Source organism: Cololabis saira, chromosome 11 (assembly GCF_033807715.1).
Source record: "Cololabis saira isolate AMF1-May2022 chromosome 11, fColSai1.1, whole genome shotgun sequence".
Taxonomy (NCBI): domain Eukaryota; kingdom Metazoa; phylum Chordata; class Actinopteri; order Beloniformes; family Belonidae; genus Cololabis; species Cololabis saira.
Window position 1 is genome coordinate 38,248,611 of NC_084597.1, and position 19,096 is coordinate 38,267,706.

The following is a 19,096-nucleotide window of genomic DNA, read 5'->3' on the forward strand; positions in this document are numbered from 1 at the left end:
ACGTCAGCATTATTGTCCTGAAGATTTTTTTTAGAATCCTTTTAATAATTAATTTGAATAATTAATGAGTCTAACTTGGCAAGTTTTTGGACAGGTTTAATAACTAACCAGCCCCATCCCCCGCCCGGCGTGCTTTTGCAATTGCAGTATAATGCAACCCTGAACGTGTTGTGGCAACAGTTTGAGGGCGAAACTTACGTATATAACTACCCAGGAATTTTTTTTAGGAAGTCCTGCAACTCTGTAGGTGTCAGTACCAACTTCCCAGCACAGTCGGAGCATGTTGCGGGAGAAGGCTGCTGCGCTCTTTGCGCTTATTGGAGCAGGTGCGCTGCTCGTAGCGCAGAGCGGAGCCCCGCAGGACGCAGCCGACACCAGCTGGCACCGCATCAATCAGGGTCCAATGAGACTGAGCATCACAACAGAGCGCGCTGTGGTGGTCATTATCGCAGCACTTGCCCTCCTCGTCCTGAGCTGGCTGTACCGACTTCTCTTTTGTCCCCTGTTGCTGCTCCGAACCCCGGATGACATGGGCTACGTCGCCGAAGACGGTCGCACCAAGGCGCAGGCAGCAAACCAGGTCCGCCGGAGGAGGAAAGTCGGGGAGCTGCCCCCCATTTACCCCAACGGCTGGTACCGAGTGCTGGACTCCCACATGCTGAAGAACGGCGATGTTAAAAATGTGTCCGTCCTAGGTAGGAGAATTTAAAGAGATGGGGTTTCCACAGGTCTATGAAAATGGGCAATAATTATGTTAAAATAAAGTTGGGGATATATTCTAGTTTGTATTCCGAAACATGGACAAAATACTTTTCTAGCCCCATAATATGTTGCTTTGATCCGCATAATTGCATTATTGATAATAAACATATCCTCATTATAGAGACTTACTTTTGAGACATTTGTTAAAGAGTAGATTGATCATCTAGTTTCAATAAAGAAAAAAAATTCTTAAAATTGCTGCCATTTAATTCATCTGTTAATTCACAAATAAACTGTCATTTTCAGATGAGTGCTCCTAGGTCCTCAAGTGCCCCTGGCTCCAATTATTGGGTCATTAACAGACTTGATTGATTGGCACATACTATACAGCAACAATTGTGGCTCAGCAACATTTTTTATTTATTTTTTTAACCCTGAGGCATTTAAAATGAGATTGCCTCGCCTTCACCTGTTAGCTGGATTCATTTTGAGCTGCTCCACAACATGAGCTCATGGGAGGTGAAGTTTCAAATAGTAGATTCAAGTGCACTAAATAGAGGTCAATTGCATAAAGTATTAAAGATTATTTTATATACTTTTTATATGAACAAAGAATGAATTTACACTGTTTTAAAATGCATTTAATATTTTAATCAAATCAAATACTTGTAAAAAAAAACAAAAAAAAAACCCCTGACTAACTTCCACTGCAAAACTGATGTTTGCCAGCAGTCTTTGTTGACCTGTGTCACTTAGGACTGTTGCCAAGATATGTGAAACAAGCTCATATTACAGATTTCTTTTAGTATACATTTTGAGTATACATTTCACAAACAATGGCCAAGTCCTTGTTAGAATAGATTAAGTTTACAGGTACTTGGAAACGTGACCTTTTTAATCACAAAGAGGCGATGCGGTTGTGACTGACTTCTGTTATCATCTCATCAATGCCTTGGTCTTAAAACTTGTGAATAAATTGTTGATTTTGTGATTTATTTAACTAAAGTTTAGCCAAAATCCAGAAGCAGTGGGGAAAAAACACAGATAAAACTTTGTCTAGTAGAGGTTTTATCATATCTTGGTCCAGAGCAGATATGTAAAACTCCATCCCACTATCATATCTGGCCCACAAGTACATGCAAGGATCATTACTTATAATACATTTTCATACTGTTTTTGAGAGATAAATGGACCATAATGACATGTCCTTCAACACATCTTGTGCCATGATGGTGTTGACTCAGTGGAAGGCAGTATCTCCAACTAAGCTACATTCTACACAAGTTTAGTGCTTAAGTCTTTGATTTGAAACAAAAAAATCGCAATATATACCGCACTCAGTGTATCCGACAATGCATCATGAAAGGTAGTGGACAATCACAGAAGCTTTAGCCACTTTGAGAGGATGAGGAGGGACATTCTTCTCCCACGGATCACCACATCCTCTGATCTGTTGTTTTATCTTTGAAGAAGCAATAACATAACGCGGAGTGCTGACAAAATAACACTTGCGTCCAAATGTTTGATATGTTGATGACACAGGACTTGGTATTGATGATGGGGAAAATGTAACATTTAATTTATATCAAATGTCTGTGCTACCATGTGAATACAGATCATGCTGTTATTTCTCAATGATTTAACCAGATCAGTGTTTTACATTTCAAATTTGTTGTTCTCGTTTTGATTTGCAGATGGGCTGATTGATCTCATCAGAGAGTTACTCTGAGTTTAAGTTGTCATGACCGGCTCTAAGTCATGGCAAAATAGGGACAAGAGACGGAAGTGAAACAAATAATATTTATTAAGCTTACCGAAAAACAAACAACTGAGGTACCATAACCAACAGAAAAAGCCATAAGGATCCTATGGAGTGTGGAGTCAGTAAGTCAGTAGTGTGTGTGAGTGATGGCTGAGTGAAACATAGTGTAGTGCAGGGTGTGTGGATGGAAAGAATACAGAAGAACTAGAACACAAACAAAGACATGGAGAGCTGAGGGAAGGTGTTCTCTCCTAGAGATCTTCTGAGACTGAGGTGCAGGCTGCTTATATACTCAAGGGTGGAGACACCGGGCCCAGGTGAATCCAATGAGCACAAGCAGGCAATCAACCCTCAATGAGCAGGTTCTACCTGGAATGTCAGCTTGCATGACATGCTCCATATTAGGAGTAATCTATATAGGGGCATCACACCTCCCCCCCTAAGGTCGTGGTCCCTTTAGGAGGATCCACGGCTCCCCAATTTAGAATAAATTTAAATTAGAAGACCATTAACCCAAGACTCAAGAAAGTACATTCACATTTAACAATTTTAACATTAACTTTAAAATTACAAATTTCCCCATAGCAAAATTTTAGATTTCAAACACTGGTGTTAGACAACCCCTTTAGAAGCCTGGCTTGCACCCGCTGGGCTATCCTCCCCCCTCAACAGCTGGATCCAGGTGTTTCAGCTAGCAATATGGGCTGTAAGGAGTAGGACAGACCAGGGACCACAATGCCAGGATCTAAAAAAAAAAAAAAGGACAAAGTATTAGGAACACATTTAAACCGGAGCACGAGACAATGCATCCGCCACCACATTATCTTTCCCTTTTATGTGCCTAATGTCCAGTGAAAAAGACTGCAACAGCAAAGACCACCTAATGAGTCTTTGGTTAGGACATTTTAGTGAACTAAGGAACGTGAGTGGATTGTGATCTGTGTCAACTATTACAGGCACGCCAGACCCCACATACACACTGAAATGCACCAAAGCCCACACCAGTGCCAAAGCCTCTTTCTCAATTACATGAGATGTGTTTGAGACGGTGTATTACCAAATAAACCTGGAAAATTAGCAATTAAATCAGCCAACTCTGACCGTTGAGGCCTGGGGAGATGACCCAAAAGGTTGTCTAAACTATTCAGAGTCTCAGTGTTTTTCAACCGGCCATACACCAAGGTCTCGTCAAATGTGTTGGTATCCCCGCTCTCAGCCACTGCCACCGACCGAAAGGTAGGACCAACACCGGCTGCCAAAGACACAGGTAAAACCTCGCCCGAGTCCCGACCATAATAAGGTTTTAACAGGTTTACATGACACAGTTGAGTAGCTTTACGACGGTTGGGAGTTGAAATGACATAATTTATCTGAAATTTTCTCCACAACAGTGTGTGGACCTGAAAATTTAGCTTGAAAAGGAGAAGTTACAATAGGCAAAAGAGCCAACACCTGATCGCCTGGACTGAACTCCCTGCGTTCAGCCCTTCGATCATAGGATCGTTTCATTTTAACTTGAGCTTTAGCAAGATTTTCTCTGGCCAAAGTGCCAGCTACATACAAGCGCTGCTTGATCCCATTGACATAGTCAATTAGATTTTTAGGTGGGTCAGGGGGTGTAAAGTTGTCGTGAAGCTGTGCAAGTGGACCACGAACTAAATGGCCAAAAACTAACTGATTAGGACTAAATCCAGTACTTTCTTGCACCACCTCACGAGCAGCCAGCAGTAACCAGGGCAAGCCCTCCTCCCAGTCTTTGCCCAACTCTGTACAATATGCCCTTAACAATGATTTCAGGGTCTGGTGGAAGCGCTCTAGCGCCCCCTGACTTTCAGCATGGTACGCTGAGGATTGAGAGTGTTTCACCTGTAGTTGCTTCAGAACCTGAGCAAACTGATGGGAGGAGAAGTTGGAACCAAGGTCACTCTGGAGAACCCGTGGAATTCCAAATATGGAGATGAACTGGGAGAGTGCCTTAATCACAGCCCTAGTAGTTATTGAACGTAGAGGATAAGCAGCTGGATATCTGGTCGCCTGGCACATCACAGTTAATAGGTACTTGGCACCTGACCTAGAAGGAGGAAGAGGACCAACACAATCTATTATGATGTGCTCAAATGGCTGTCCTATAGCAGGTATGGGGTGTAATGGAGCAGGCTTAATGACCTGATTTGGCTTACCAGTCATTTGACATGTGTGGCATGTTTTAATGTATGCAGCAACATCTTTCTTTAACCTAGGCCAAAAGAAATACTGCAAAATGTGGTGGTAAGTTTTCTTAACCCCCAAATGCCCCGACTGGTCATGAGAGAGTTTCAGAACTAAATCTCTGTATTTAGCTGGAATTACCACCTGGAAAACTGGTTCCCCTGCCCCAAGTTCCCCACAAGGCACCCACTTCCTCACTAGCAACCCATTATCCAAAAAATACCCATTTGCGCTATCCTGCACCTCACTACCTGTCAGAACTCCCTCAAAGAGACCTCTGATGGACGGATCAACCTGCTGCTCTGCAATAAGTTCTGCCTGGGACACAGAAATAGGCACGTCAGACAAAGAAAAAACACTTTCAAGATTTTCATTCTTTTCATCTCCAATTTCACGAGACCTGGCACGTGTCACTGCCGCTGCCGCAAATACCTGCGGAAAGTCTCGCTCATTCTCATCTGGCTCACTGTTCACAATAGGATCAGGACTTACTAATGGTGACGGCAGCACTTTTGACCACACCCGACCACCCGCATGCATGTTTCCCAGGAGAACATCGACACCAGCCATCGGGAACGCCCTGCGCAATGCCACTTCCACCTCACCATGGACAAGTCCAGAATCAAGTTCAATTCTGTGTGTAGGAGAAGAGATTATGGACGTACCCATACCACGGCTCAACATGGCATCTCCGGTCGCCGACTTACTCGAGAATGGAAGAACAGACTCAAGGACATATGTGCCCAGCGCCGCTGTGTCTCGCAGAATTGTCACGGGCACCTTTTCTTTGGACCCGACCAGAGAGACAAAGCCCCTCTCAACAAATGGTTGATACGCCTCATCTACAGCGCCGAAACTCCTCTCGCTCTCATGTAGAGAACCTACCAACCTGACATCTGCCACAACAGGCGCCACAAACGCTGCCGACTTCACATGCATGTTCTTCCTTTTGAGTGAGTAACAGTCTGCCTTAATATGGCCCTTTTTGCCACAGTAATGACATGTTTTGTCACCGTCACGGGCAGCCCGACTTTTCTCATCCTCCATTTTAACCAACGGGGTGAAAGGTGCACTGCTATCATGACCTGGTGTGTTGGAATGATGGCTGGGTGCAGTGTTCTCCCGGTACACATGCTTATGTTGGATACCCCGCGGTACCCAATCACGGTGTGTCAAAACATACTGGTCAGCCAACGCGGCTGCCTCTGCTACAGTTTTCACCTGCTGTTCAGTGAGATACGTTGCTATACGACCTGGAATGGCGTTTTTGAACTGTTCTAGCAACATTAAGTGGCACAAGCCTTCAAAAGTATTTCCACCTGAAGCGATACACCAGCGATTAAAATTGTTAACTAGTTCTCGTGAAAACTCAAGATATGACTGTTTATCATCTTTTCTCATATTCCTAAAACGCTGACGGTAACCCTCAGGCACCATTTCATACACTTTAAGAACAGCAGATTTAACCTTAGCATAGCTTACACTGTCAGTTACAGACAAAGCTGAATACGCTTCTTGTGCCTTCCCAGTCAGAACACACTGCAGCATTACAGTCCGATCCGCATCAGGCCAGCCTCTAGACTCTGCTAGTCGTTCAAACAATGAGAAAAAGGTTTCGGGGTCTTTCTCATTAAATTTGGGCATTAATCTCAAACTGCCCACCAAATCAAAACTCTTCTTACCTGAAGCCACATCTCCTTCACCTTCCAAAAGTCTCTGGTCAATCTTACCTTCTTTTACCAGCTCTAACTTCTCCCTCTGCAAGTTGATCTTTGCCAGTTCAATTTGTTGCTTGTTCCTATCCATTTCTAACTGAATTAACATCAATTCTTTTTGCTGTTCAAATGAAAGATTTGGTTTTTGGATTGGCAACGGCAGCTGCTCTTCATCTTCTTTACCAGATAATACCTCAATGTCTTCCAAATTCGCAATCAGTATTGTTTTTATAGTCTCAGTTCTCCGTCTCTTATCCCCAACATCTATTTTGTAATGTTCTGCAATCTCGAAAAGTTGGTCCTTTGAACAATAATCTAAAAAATGCACTGATGGATTCTCCAAAAAATCCTTGACTTGAGCCATTTTTTACTTGTTTGGATGCAAATGGGAATAAAGCCCAAAGTGACACAAAAGTAAAGTGATCTATTAATTTGGGAGTGTCCCCCCTAACTGCCTACAACAAACTTATCTAACTCAACCTTCTCTTCTTGTGGCCCTCCCGAGTCTCCCTGCCAGCCAGGTATCCCGGTGGTATCCACGTGCCCAGCTTTTGTGGAACACACTATGAAAAACAAAAAATGCAATGAAACCACTTGGGGAAACACTGCAAAACTTAAGCCTGCTGGGGACAAAGGCTTAACAACTCCAATAAATCACTTAAACAAATATGTCAAAAAGAACCTACCCTCCACATGCATCCAACTCCATGTTCAAACAAAAATAGGTACGGAAAACAAAAGGAAGCCAAACAAATCAAAAACACGCACGTTTTGAAAAGTTTTGGAGCTTGAACCACATTAACCCAAAAAAGGGAATCCACAGCCAGGCCCACCGAACCCACGCATCTGATTGGCCTAACTAGAGGTCACAGGGGAAACACCCCAATTACTTTCAAATTGGCTATTCACAAGCCACGTGTGCCAAACAATTAACTTTAACTTCAACTCAACTTAGCTTTAACAATACTCACATCTTGGACGAGCCCCCATTTGTCATGACCGGCTCTAAGTCATGGCAAAATAGGGACAAGAGACGGAAGTGAAACAAATAATATTTATTAAGCTTACCGAAAAACAAACAACTGAGGTACCATAACCAACAGAAAAAGCCATAAGGATCCTATGGAGTGTGGAGTCAGTAAGTCAGTAGTGTGTGTGAGTGATGGCTGAGTGAAACATAGTGTAGTGCAGGGTGTGTGGATGGAAAGAATACAGAAGAACTAGAACACAAACAAAGACATGGAGAGCTGAGGGAAGGTGTTCTCTCCTAGAGATCTTCTGAGACTGAGGTGCAGGCTGCTTATATACTCAAGGGTGGAGACACCGGGCCCAGGTGAATCCAATGAGCACAAGCAGGCAATCAACCCTCAATGAGCAGGTTCTACCTGGAATGTCAGCTTGCATGACATGCTCCATATTAGGAGTAATCTATATAGGGGCATCACAAAGTTCAAATAGGTTTCATAGAGGTCTGGGGGCTTTCATGTTTCTGTCCTACTGTCAGCAATACACGATTAACAAAATGCATGAAAGGTTTTTTTACCGTCACCGCAGGATAATTCAGTGTATAAATGGAACTAATATTTGTCATTATCACTATTCAGTGAGCTGAAAAATGATTTAATCAGATAATAAGATAAAAATCACCAAAATATCCATCAGAGTACCAGTCCAAACCTCAAACATATTACATTTACACTGATATAAAATGAACTAATAATTTTAATAATTAAAAATAAAAGCAGAAATATATTTATATTTTTTTTTTCTTTTTCTTGTTCCTTATACCTTGGTCCAGCTCCTCTGCTAGTGGTCAATAAATGGGTAGAATCTTATTTCTTCCTGTTAAAAACAAGGAATGCACGTATAAGGAAAAGGAAATATATATATATATATATATACATATTATATATATATATATATATATATATATATATATATATATATATATATATATATATATATATATATATATATATATATATTTAGGGCCCGAGCACTTACAGTGCGAAGGCCCTATTATTTTCCTTCCGACGAAATGAGGGCCTTTTTGCCCCCTAAACGTGCCCCAAAAGTCACCAAATTTTGCACGCAAGCCAGGCCTGGCGAAAAATGTGATATTTAATGGTTTGCATTAATGGGCGTGGCCTAATGGCTCAACAGCGCCCCCTAGAAAACCTTTCTCTGCCATAACTTTTGAATGGGTGGTGATAAAGACTCGTGGGTGGTGTCATCAGACTCGGTTTTGAGTCCTTGAACATAATTGCTGCAAATTAGCCCCGCTCCTTCATCTGATTGGTCGATATCTGATAGTTCCTACTTTCTGCCATAACTTTTGAATGGTTTGATATAGAGAGTTGTGGCTGGTGTCATCCGCTAAATGTCCAGGCCTGAAGAATCTACATGCAAGTCATACAAGCGCTTCCACTGCAGCACGCCTGAACGTGCTGCAGGGTGCGAGGGCCCGTTCATCGCTGCTTGCAGCTTTAATTCTTCTTATTTGTCCCCTTTTGCGTGCAAACACACATGCCTTCTGTCCTGGCCAGTGTGCCCAGTATAAAGTAGATATATTTTCTTAATCTCCTCTTTAGGCCTTTGCAGGATGCCTTTTCATCCTAGCATCTGACCTTGTACTGTCCCACATTCTGCTGACCCAAATTTAAAACATACTTGTGGACAGTGACTGCAGTCCTTCAGGGAGTTTCTACAGATACTCCCTCTAAACTTTTCTCTGCAGTCATCCGTTTACACAATATATCAAATTCTGCCTGGAGCCTTTCTTTTCTGTCCTTGATGCTGTGCTAACATATTGTGATGTGGTTGACCTCAGCTCCACAACAGTTTTGGGCAGCCGTGCGGCATTGTGTCACCCAGCATTCATATTGTTTGAATGCTGTTATTGTTTAACAGTATCCTTGATCCTTTTACTTCAAATCGGACTTTTGCAACAGAGTTCATGCAAACACATTTAAACCACAAGATCCTAAAATTCAGTTCTCAGTCTGTGCAGGATCGCAGGATTACCTACAACTAATTTTACTACTTGCAGGTTCATTAAGCATGCTTTGACAGCATGTGTCTGCTGTAATAAATCCCACCAGGTGAACAGGTGGCAGTGTTTCGGGGCCAGGATGGAAAGGCCTACGTACTGGATGCCTACTGCCCTCATCTCGGTGCCAATCTGGCCGTTGGAGGGCAAGTGTCTGGAAACTGCCTAGAATGCCCATTTCATGGATGGCAGTTTCGTGGGAACGATGGAAAGTGTGTGAAGATTCCCTATGCAGAAAAAGGTATAAAGCAAGGGTGATGTCCAGCGAATGTTGATTCAGGCACATGAAACGTTTAGTGATCGAAATGTTAAGAAAGAAAATCATTTTCCGTTGAAAAATGTTTCTTTTGAATACTCTTATTTTAAAACTGTACTCATTAAAAGACCCTTTTCTGCTGCCTTTAATATAAAGCATAAAAAAAGAAGAAAGAAGAAAAAGAATTTGACCTTCAAAGAAATTCAGTCTAGGACTTCTTTGTCTTTCAGTGCCAGAGTTTGTCAGTGTTCAGCACTGGCGCAGCTGCGAGGTCAACCAGCAGATCCTGATTTGGTTTCATTGTGATGGAGATAAACCGCATTGGACCGTTCCAGAGCAGCAGGAGATCACTAACGGGCAGTGGGTTTACCGGGGAAGAACAGAACATTTTATCAATGCCCACATAGAGGTTGGTGTGTGTGTGTGTATGTGTTTGAATTATTTTTTCTTTTTTGTGCATGTCATGAGTCTTTATTAAAGGAGCTGTATGTAAGAGCAATAATAAAACGAAACATAAAATGACCCCGATATGTCAACAGACATTTAAAAATCATGTTCATTTCAAATACTTATGTCACTGACAACAGCACTCAAGCCAGGATATTCCAGTTTAAAAAGAGGAGTTGCAGCCCTCAACTGATGTTTATGTTGTCATTTTTTGTTTTGGCCTGAAGCTCCACCCTCCACCTATCTCCCAATCACCAAGTCAGTATTGTTTCTGAAGCTCCACCCTCCACCTATCTCCCAATCACCAAGTCAGTATTGTTTCTGAAGCTCCACCCTCCACCTATCTCCCAATCACCAAGTCAGTATTGTTTCTGAAGCTCCACCCTCCACCTATCTCCCAATCACCAAGTCAGTATTGTTTCTGAAGCTCCACCCTCCACCTATCTCCCAATCACCAAGTCAGTATTGTTTCTGAAGCTCCACCCTCCACCTATCTCCCAATCACCAAGTCAGTATTGTTTCTGAAGCTCCACCCTCCACCTATCTCCCAATCACAAAGTCAGTATTGTTTCTGAAGCTCCACCCTCCACCTATCTCCCAATCACCAAGTCAGTATTGTTTCTGAAGCTCCACCCTCCACCTATCTCCCAATCACCAAGTCAGTATTGTTTCTGAAGCTCCACCCTCCACCTATCTCCCAATCACCAAGTCAGTATTGTTTCTGAAGCTCCACCCTCCACCTATCTCCCAATCACCAAGTCAGTATTGTTTCTGAAGCTCCACCCTCCACCTATCTCCCAATCACCAAGTCAGTATTGTTTCGGCATCCGGGTTGCCAGCTCGGCTCTAATTATCGCAGCAGCCGCTACGAACGTGTTGGATGAAAAACCTGGCAACCTCTGGTCGGGGGGAGGAGGGGGAGGGTACACGCCGCTCAACAATATTTTGAAAGTGACTGCAGTACCAGTTTTGGCCATTTCTTACAGACGGCTCCTTTAAACCATTAGAAAATCTTAATGTAAAAGCAGTTTCCCTCGAAATCTGACCCGTTTAATAGGTCATGAACAGACTTGTGTAGACAGTGACTAACGGCGGTCCATTCCTTCGAATTAGGTGTGTTAGAGCACAGAAATATCGAAAGCTTGCAGAGCAGTGGCCTTCAAGGATTGGAGTTGGGGATCACTGTGTTAAAGGATCAGTGTAATGAAAGGGCAGCGATTTTCATTATAGGGAGTAAGAATTGTAGAGATGCGGGGGCTCTTTACTCTGTGTAGTGGTGCATAAATGCAAGCAGAAAGCTCTAAGGGCATAGATGATGGCATCATCATTGCGTGTTGTTTTTTTCTTTACTTAGGAAATTCCTGAAAATGCAGCAGACATAGCTCATCTGAACTACCTCCACACTCCAGGGATTGCCAGCGGCGTAGATCTGCGCTACACGCACAGCAAAACCTGGGAATTTATGCGTCATAACTGGAAGGTAAAAGTTTTTTTTCATTTAAAATAAATGAATACGCTAAATGTTATGATCAGCTGGCATTGTAAATCAGTACTAAATGTACAACATTTTTTAAATACACAACATGTACTGTAGCAGCCGTTGGAACCGAAAGAAGAGAAGTTTCGAAAACGGGGGCAATCTGATTTATTTGCCAATCTTCCAGCACCGTGAAACTAAAAGTATTATACAAATAAACAAAGGTGAATAGTTTTATACAAGATATCAACTACATGCTCAAAGATGAATGAAGAATATGCCCACGTAAACGCAATAGGCTACAATTGAGCAAATATTCACATTAAATTCACAAGTTGCTAGTGTGTATTGACCCATTCAAACACAAAAAAACATTGTAGGCTAAATATTACAATAACAATTTTCATTACAATAATAATTGAATAACTGAAATGTCACTGATTTTCATACCTCGCTCCGCTTTCCAAGTATGCAAACTAGCAATCCGTTTAGCAGTCCAATGTGAGTTCACGACAGAGTGAACAAGAACATGTTGATATACGTTTAAAATGTAATTTAAAACAAATATATACACATAAAATTTAAGTAGAAGAGTGAAAGATTGTAAGGTTTACTTACTGTATAATGTAATGAATAGTTTATAAATAAGAGACCAAGGGCCAGTCAAATGTTCACCCTACTTTCTACCACTAGCCCTCACTCACTACAACTAGCCCTAAAAATTAAGCCACAGCAGTAGGGCCCTTGTAATCTTCCCTAGGGATCAGGACACCACTTGCTACGTCACTGCGTGGTTTACGTTCGGGGCGTAGACGTTTGCACATACGTCACACCATATCAGGAAGCCCAGAGCTAAAAGCTGTTTTAATTTACGCTGTAGCGCTGTTAATATGCCACTTTATTACGTTTTAATATTTTTTCAGGTGTAAAAGTAACCGTTAAGATCCCCAACCTGGGCTCAGTTTATCCAAATAACGCCTGTTAAGAAATTTGCTCCAATGTTTTTGGAGATGAGAAGAGCCGCCGGCGATTTATGGTTCCGCGTTAAATCGACGCAGAGCCTACGGCGTAGGGTGCGCGTCGACGCGTAACCTACGCCGTAGGCTCTGCGTCGGTGTAACGTGGAACCATAAATCAGCCTTTGTTCTAGCGAGATCTGAAAATACAACGCGACAACGATCAAGCGAGTGATTATGTACATTCACTGAGTGAATATTATGAAAGTAAAATATATATTTCTCGCTAGAAATTTAATCAAAACGCATTTTTATGTAGAAACTAACTCAAAATATTGATTTTATTCACTGAAAATTAGAAATGTCCGCCATGTTTTTTTGTTTGATTCAGTCTGCAAATGATGACGTAAAGCATTCTGGGAAATTTTTCTGGCCCTGGGTCGCGAAGTCAGCATCTGACATCCCTAGCTATGAAGGGCTAGATTCATACCCCCTACCCCTCGATATGCCCACTACCCCTATAGGCAAAGAGGAATTGGGACACCACTACCCTCACGGGAACGCACAAAATTTAGGGGTAGTGCTGAAAAGTAGGACTAGGGGGGGATTGGGACTGGCCTCAAGTGTTGTGCATGTCAACAAAGTTGCCGTTACACTGAGATCTGTTTTTTATTTCTGTTACTTTTTTAATGGTTACGTTGGCCGTGCGATTTCAAAATAAGAGCTTCATCAATTATGTTTGTTAAAGTATGTTTTTTTTTGTGACTTTCTCTTTAAGGTTCAGTGGGAACCAGAGCCCGAGCCCAACGAGCATTGTTCTCAAATGGTCCTGAAACATGCACTCACTGTATTTGGATGGCATTGGCCTCTGCTGGATCTACATGTTGTGGCCAGACAGGTACAATAAACCTTTATACATTTATAGTTTTTGTGATTCATTGTATTTAAACAGTCTCTAATACAAGTCATTATATCCAATATAGGTTTTAATATGATTTAAATGAGCACTATCCGGGCTGTCCATGGTGGCTCAAGTCACTGTCCATGGTTACTGTTGTGGTATGGTTTTTAAAGGACCCAAGTGCAGGGAGAGAGAGGGAGGCCAGAGGCAGGAGTTCTCAAAAACAAAAGGATTTAATCCAAAAAAAGGCAAAACACAAGGCGCTGCAGAGCAGGAAAAACAAAAACCAGGAACAGGGAAAACCGACGAGGAGACATGGAGGGAAGAACCAGTACGGACCGACAGGGAACCAAGGAATGACAAGACAAGATATACTGAGGGGATAACGAGACAAGACGAGACACAGGTGCGGACACAATCAGGGCAGATGGGACACAGGCGGGGCAAGACAGAACTGAAACTAAAACTGGGAGGAAGTGTCAAAACCCTGACAGGTTACTAGTATGACCACAGCAAACAGACAATCGCCTCATTGATTGTTGACATTAACTCATGAAACAACAGACCTGTGATAATTTTAAACCGGTTTGTTTCTGTCACAACACCAAGACAGCAAAAACATTGCCTCCAGCAATTTTAGTTGTTATGTGTAACAAACTGCTTGTAAAATTGTAGAAACTGCTTGTGAAAAGCATTAAAGGGATTGTGACATGAAAAACACATTTGTCTTGACATCAATTACACCCAAAAAACAACAAACTTTTAACATTCAGTGTATTGTGTGCTTTCTGGGATTTTCCGCATAACTATGCAAAAACTGCGCACCTGGTTTGGTGGCGGATCGTTACGTAACGATCCGCTAAATCACCGCCCCCTCCACCCAGCTCCTGCCTCCTCTCCTCTCCAGTGCACCATAAAGGCTGATTTATGGTTCCGCGTTACACCGACGCAGAACCTACGGCGAAGGGTTACGCGGCGACGCACACCGTACGCTGAACCCTACGGCGTATGCTCTGCGTCGATTTAACGCGGACCATAAATCAGGCTTAACACGGAGCTGTTTGCAGCCTCTTCTGTTCTAATCACCGGAGGAAAACTGCTAAGAAGACCCGCGGCCACTGACTGGACTTAAGATAAGGGGACACTTTATTTACATGCCTTTATTTTTATGATTGTTTGCTCTGGTTCGCCCTGCTGCTTTTCCGTGCATGCTTCGCCTGTCGCTCCCGGCGCCTGTCGCTCTCCGACGCCGCTGTGAGCGTATGGCTGGAGGAGGAGGAGGTTGGGAGGAGGAGCGGAGCAATGATTGACAGGAAAGGGGGGAAAGGAAGCATTTTTCACGGCGCAAAAAAACACTGTAATAAAAAGCCAGGAAAAGAGTACTAGAGTGAAGTTTTTCTTGTTACACTCTTTTAGACACATTTGAGGGATGTTGGCCAAGACTTTTAATAGTGTTAAAAGCATGTTAAAAATGATGTCACAATACCTTTAAGCATGAGTTCAGCATAAATTAAGTTACTGGTGATGACTTCAGTAGGAGCTGCATCTCATTAAAAAACTAATAAAAATGATACTTTTTGATACTTTTAGCTCATGTAAATTTTTAAAAACTCAATTCTGAAAAGTTTGGCATGCTGTGTGAAATGTATATAAAACAAAGATTGGCAAAGCTCATCATCCCATATTTGATTCACATAGAAAGCACATCAAATATTGAAGGTAAAATGTTTGACTATTTCTTGACAAATATTAGCTCATTTTTAATTTGATGGCAGGACTATGTGTCAAAGTTGTGAGATGAGCAACAAAATTATGAAATTTAAGTGGTACTAAAAAGCAACACCTGAAGAAACATGTAATCAGATTCATTGGTCATTGTTATGACGGGGTATAAAAGCGCATCCTAAAGAGGTAAAGTCTATCAGACGGAAGAAGAACTGAGGATCTTCAGGAAAAAAATAATTGTGAAACTATTTCAGAATAACTTTCCTCAAGAAAAGTCATAAAAAGTTTTAATATCAGTTACACTACAAATGTTTTAAAAACATCCAGAATCTGGAGAAATCTTTGTATGTGTGGGATGAAAAAAAAAAATCACCATTTATAAGCATCTAAAGCATGTAAACAAAAGTGTACAGTTATGATGGTATAGGGATGCATTACTGCCTGTGAAATGAGCAACTTCTCTTCATCTTAAAAACAATAATCAATGCTGAAATGGAAGTACAGGTTTCAGAGCAACTTGTTATCCCATTCAGACAATAACTTCTCCTTTCATCAACCATAACAAAGCATGACTTCATTGTAGAAGAATCCAGGTGCTGAATGAGACTGATTGCATCAGATCTTTCAGGGGGGTATGGTGGGATATATTTTGTTTTTACTATTAAGCACTTTGTGCTACATGTTATTGTATGAAAAATGCTAAATAAAGTTTGATTGATACAGATAAAGGGATGTTGAAGTGATCAACGCTGCTCTGTCGCAACAAGAGTTAAAGGAGCTTGAGGCTGGATTTATGAAAAAAAATTGTATACGTTTTAAATTTTCTAGTAATAATGTCAGATGAAGCGTTCCAAACCAAAAAGAATGAGCCCTCTAGTTAGTATATCTGTCCGTTGCCTTGAACAGGCTGTGTGCTGCAAAATGTGCTGCAAGGCTGGGGCCACTTTTCCCGCGCTGTCCTGTGGATGTGACGTCACATGACGCTGCATGCGCGTTCTCCCCGTTCTCCCGTGCCGGCTTCGCTGTTGGCTGCAGTACCCCCGACGGCCGTCGTGGTGAAGGGTGGCGCTAGAGAGTCTCATTTCTTAAAAAAGAGCCTCATGCTCCTTTAATCTTGCTGCCAAATTTGAGAGTAAGTAAGATTTAGAGATGGTAGTTTTCAAAAAAGAGGATGGATGAACCTTGGGATGAGTATTTTTTGGGCCGGGTTTTGCTTCTTGCAAAGATCCTGTTTGCCATTTTTGTGGCCATTTGTTCAAACCATTGACCATCCTTTGTGGTTCCGTAAAAAGGACAGGCGACAAGCTAGCTCCGCACGTTAAACACGGGGTATCCGCCAATGTAAAAGGGGGGTAGTGTGGCGACCCCTGAAGGCTACAGACAAAAGGAAAAGAAGAGAAGAAAGAAGACTGTTTCAACTTTTTTTGCAAAATGGCACACAGTTTTGTTCTTAATGCTGTTGATTTTAAGTCATTGAACAAAGTGTAAGCAAGACTTGATGTTAAACAAAAAATAAAAGTGTCCATAATACACAACAACAAATGACAAGCCAAACAATAAACATCAGAAATGATATATTTATAATGCACAATGCTGTACACATGTTCATTGAACATTGTTAATTGTTTGTGTTTCAGGTGGGTCCTGGACTGGTGTTTCTCCAGTTTAACCACAGCTTCTTGGGCCAGGGTATGATCATGCAAAGTGTGACACCCGTGGAGCCTCTTTTGCAGTGTGTATCTCACAGCATATTCTATCAGTCCAACACGCCAGCGGTGGTGCCCAAATTCCTACTGAAAGCTGAGTGCATTCAGGTGCAGTAGAACCATGTCTCTTACAGTCACTGTCAGAGTACAGCAGTCTGACACTGCTTTTCCTCCTCTAAACTATTATAGCATATCTGTTCTGGTAAAGTCTCAGTCAGCCTGATTTCCATCTTCAACAGTACATTGTATAATTTCATAATTTCATTGTGTATTCATTGTTGTTACTTTATAATTTACACTTACAGTAATGTGAAGTGCATTTTTTAAAATCCACTCTGTTTGTTTTCTCCACACTGACACTAGAAGTAACACCACATAGTAACTGCAAATGTGCTAATAGTTCTTAATAAACCTGATAAATACTTATGGTGAAGAAAACAAAACAACTATTGAGCAAAAAGGAAAGGAAAACTAAGTGGTTGTCTCAAACTACCAGGGAAAAGTGTCCCCTGAATAGTGAAAACCATCATTTCTAGAGTTGGGCCCCAAAAGCAACAACTAAGAAATTTAGCAAAGGTATATTATGAGCTGTATTATCAGTTTAAGCGTTTCATAAGCAGAAACTGTATAACGGATGTCCTTTCTAAAACATTTATCTGAAGGGGCAGTTTTTACTGAAATGCTAAATGACATTACTGGAGTGACAAGAAAATTGTAACATTTGAACACTTTGCTGGACTTAAACCTTTAAATCATACTTCAACTTTAAAAGAGAAAAAACACTGAGTCACGTCTGTTAACGCTCCTCTCCATCTCTTTTTTTTTTTCCATTGAGCAGTTTGAACGGGATGTGATGATCTGGAACTATAAGAAGTACAACTCCAAGCCTGTCCTCACCAAGGAGGACTCTGCCATCCGGAAGCACAGACGCTGGTACAGTCAGTTCTACAGTGAGAACAGCCCACGCCTGCAGTACCAGCGTGATACTTTAGACTTCTGACCTCCTGGACATTCTGGAGGCCTGCTCAGCTGAGAATACGTCAGGCCAGGATCAACAAATCATCCCAGAAGAGAGCCATCAAGTGCTTTTTACTGTATGTCACATCTTAAATGCAGAGGTGTCAAGTAACGAAGTACAAATACTTTGTTACTTTACTTAAGTAGAAATTTTGGTTATCTATACTTCACTGGAGTAATTATTTTTCAGACGACTTTTTACTTTTACTTCTTACATTTTCACGCAATTATCTGTACTTTTTACTCCTTACATTTTAAAAACAGCCCCGTTAATCTATTTCATTTCGGCCTTTAAAAAAAAAACTATCCAGTTACAGTAAATTGTGAATTTGGTTGTGGTTGTGGCACAATGAAGGTTGTTCTTGTCCAGTTTTGTTCTTACATCCGTTCCCTCAGATTCCTGCAACTAAACTTGGATGTACATTCCAATAAAGGTTAGGATAAATGATAACATGCCTCTGAAGTTTGACTTTTTGCACCATTACAATACTTATAGGCAACTAGTCATCATACCTCCTGCTCTCTGAAACACATGTTAATGCTCAATAGTACACATATATGGTTCTTTAATATATTTGCATTATACTAAGATGCATTCATTTTCAATGGCTTTTGTCCTTAATGGATTTTTCCCCCCTTACATTACTTTTATACTTTAAGTAGTTTTGAAACCAGTACTTTTATACTTTTACTTGAGTAAAAAAATTGAGTTGATACTTAGGAGTATTTTTAAACTCTAGTATCTATACTTCTACCTGAGTAATGAATGTGAATACTGAAGACACCTCTGCTTAAATGTTACAGAAGACACCCAATTTCTCACGTGACGAGGCTATGCATTCTTTTATAAAGCTATAAAACAGTAGTCTTTGTCTTATCTATGCAACATGACTCAGATAGCACAATATGATGGTGTAGCCTTACAAATACTAACACCTGACATGAACCGAAGTGTAACATGATCATTATCAAATTAATCATAATCATATTGCCAAACCCATATTACTCTGTGTAATGGTTCGACTTACAAGAATATTCATGTCATTCTAAAATTAATGTGTTTTTCAGTTGATATGTGGGTATATGTATGCTTGAGGAGGGTTAAAAATTAAAAAGTTAAAAAGTTATGTAAAGCCTTCTTCTTTTGCTGTATGTTTAGCTGCTCGTTCTGATGG

The 19,096-nt window shown here is 41.3% G+C and overlaps 1 protein-coding gene across 1 annotated transcript; it reads left to right on the forward strand.

The window, feature by feature from the left end:
• Window positions 1-280: 280 nt before the first annotated feature.
• zgc:92275 (cholesterol 7-desaturase nvd) lies at window positions 281-18,107 on the forward strand. Its single transcript, XM_061733476.1, has 7 exons — window positions 281-695; window positions 9,489-9,677; window positions 9,923-10,101; window positions 11,494-11,619; window positions 13,351-13,470; window positions 16,836-17,012; window positions 17,743-18,107. Exons 1-7 carry the CDS (start codon window positions 281-283, stop codon window positions 17,902-17,904), a joined length of 1,368 nt encoding a protein of 455 aa, XP_061589460.1. The 3' UTR covers window positions 17,905-18,107.
• The last annotated feature ends 989 nt before the right edge of the window (window positions 18,108-19,096 follow it).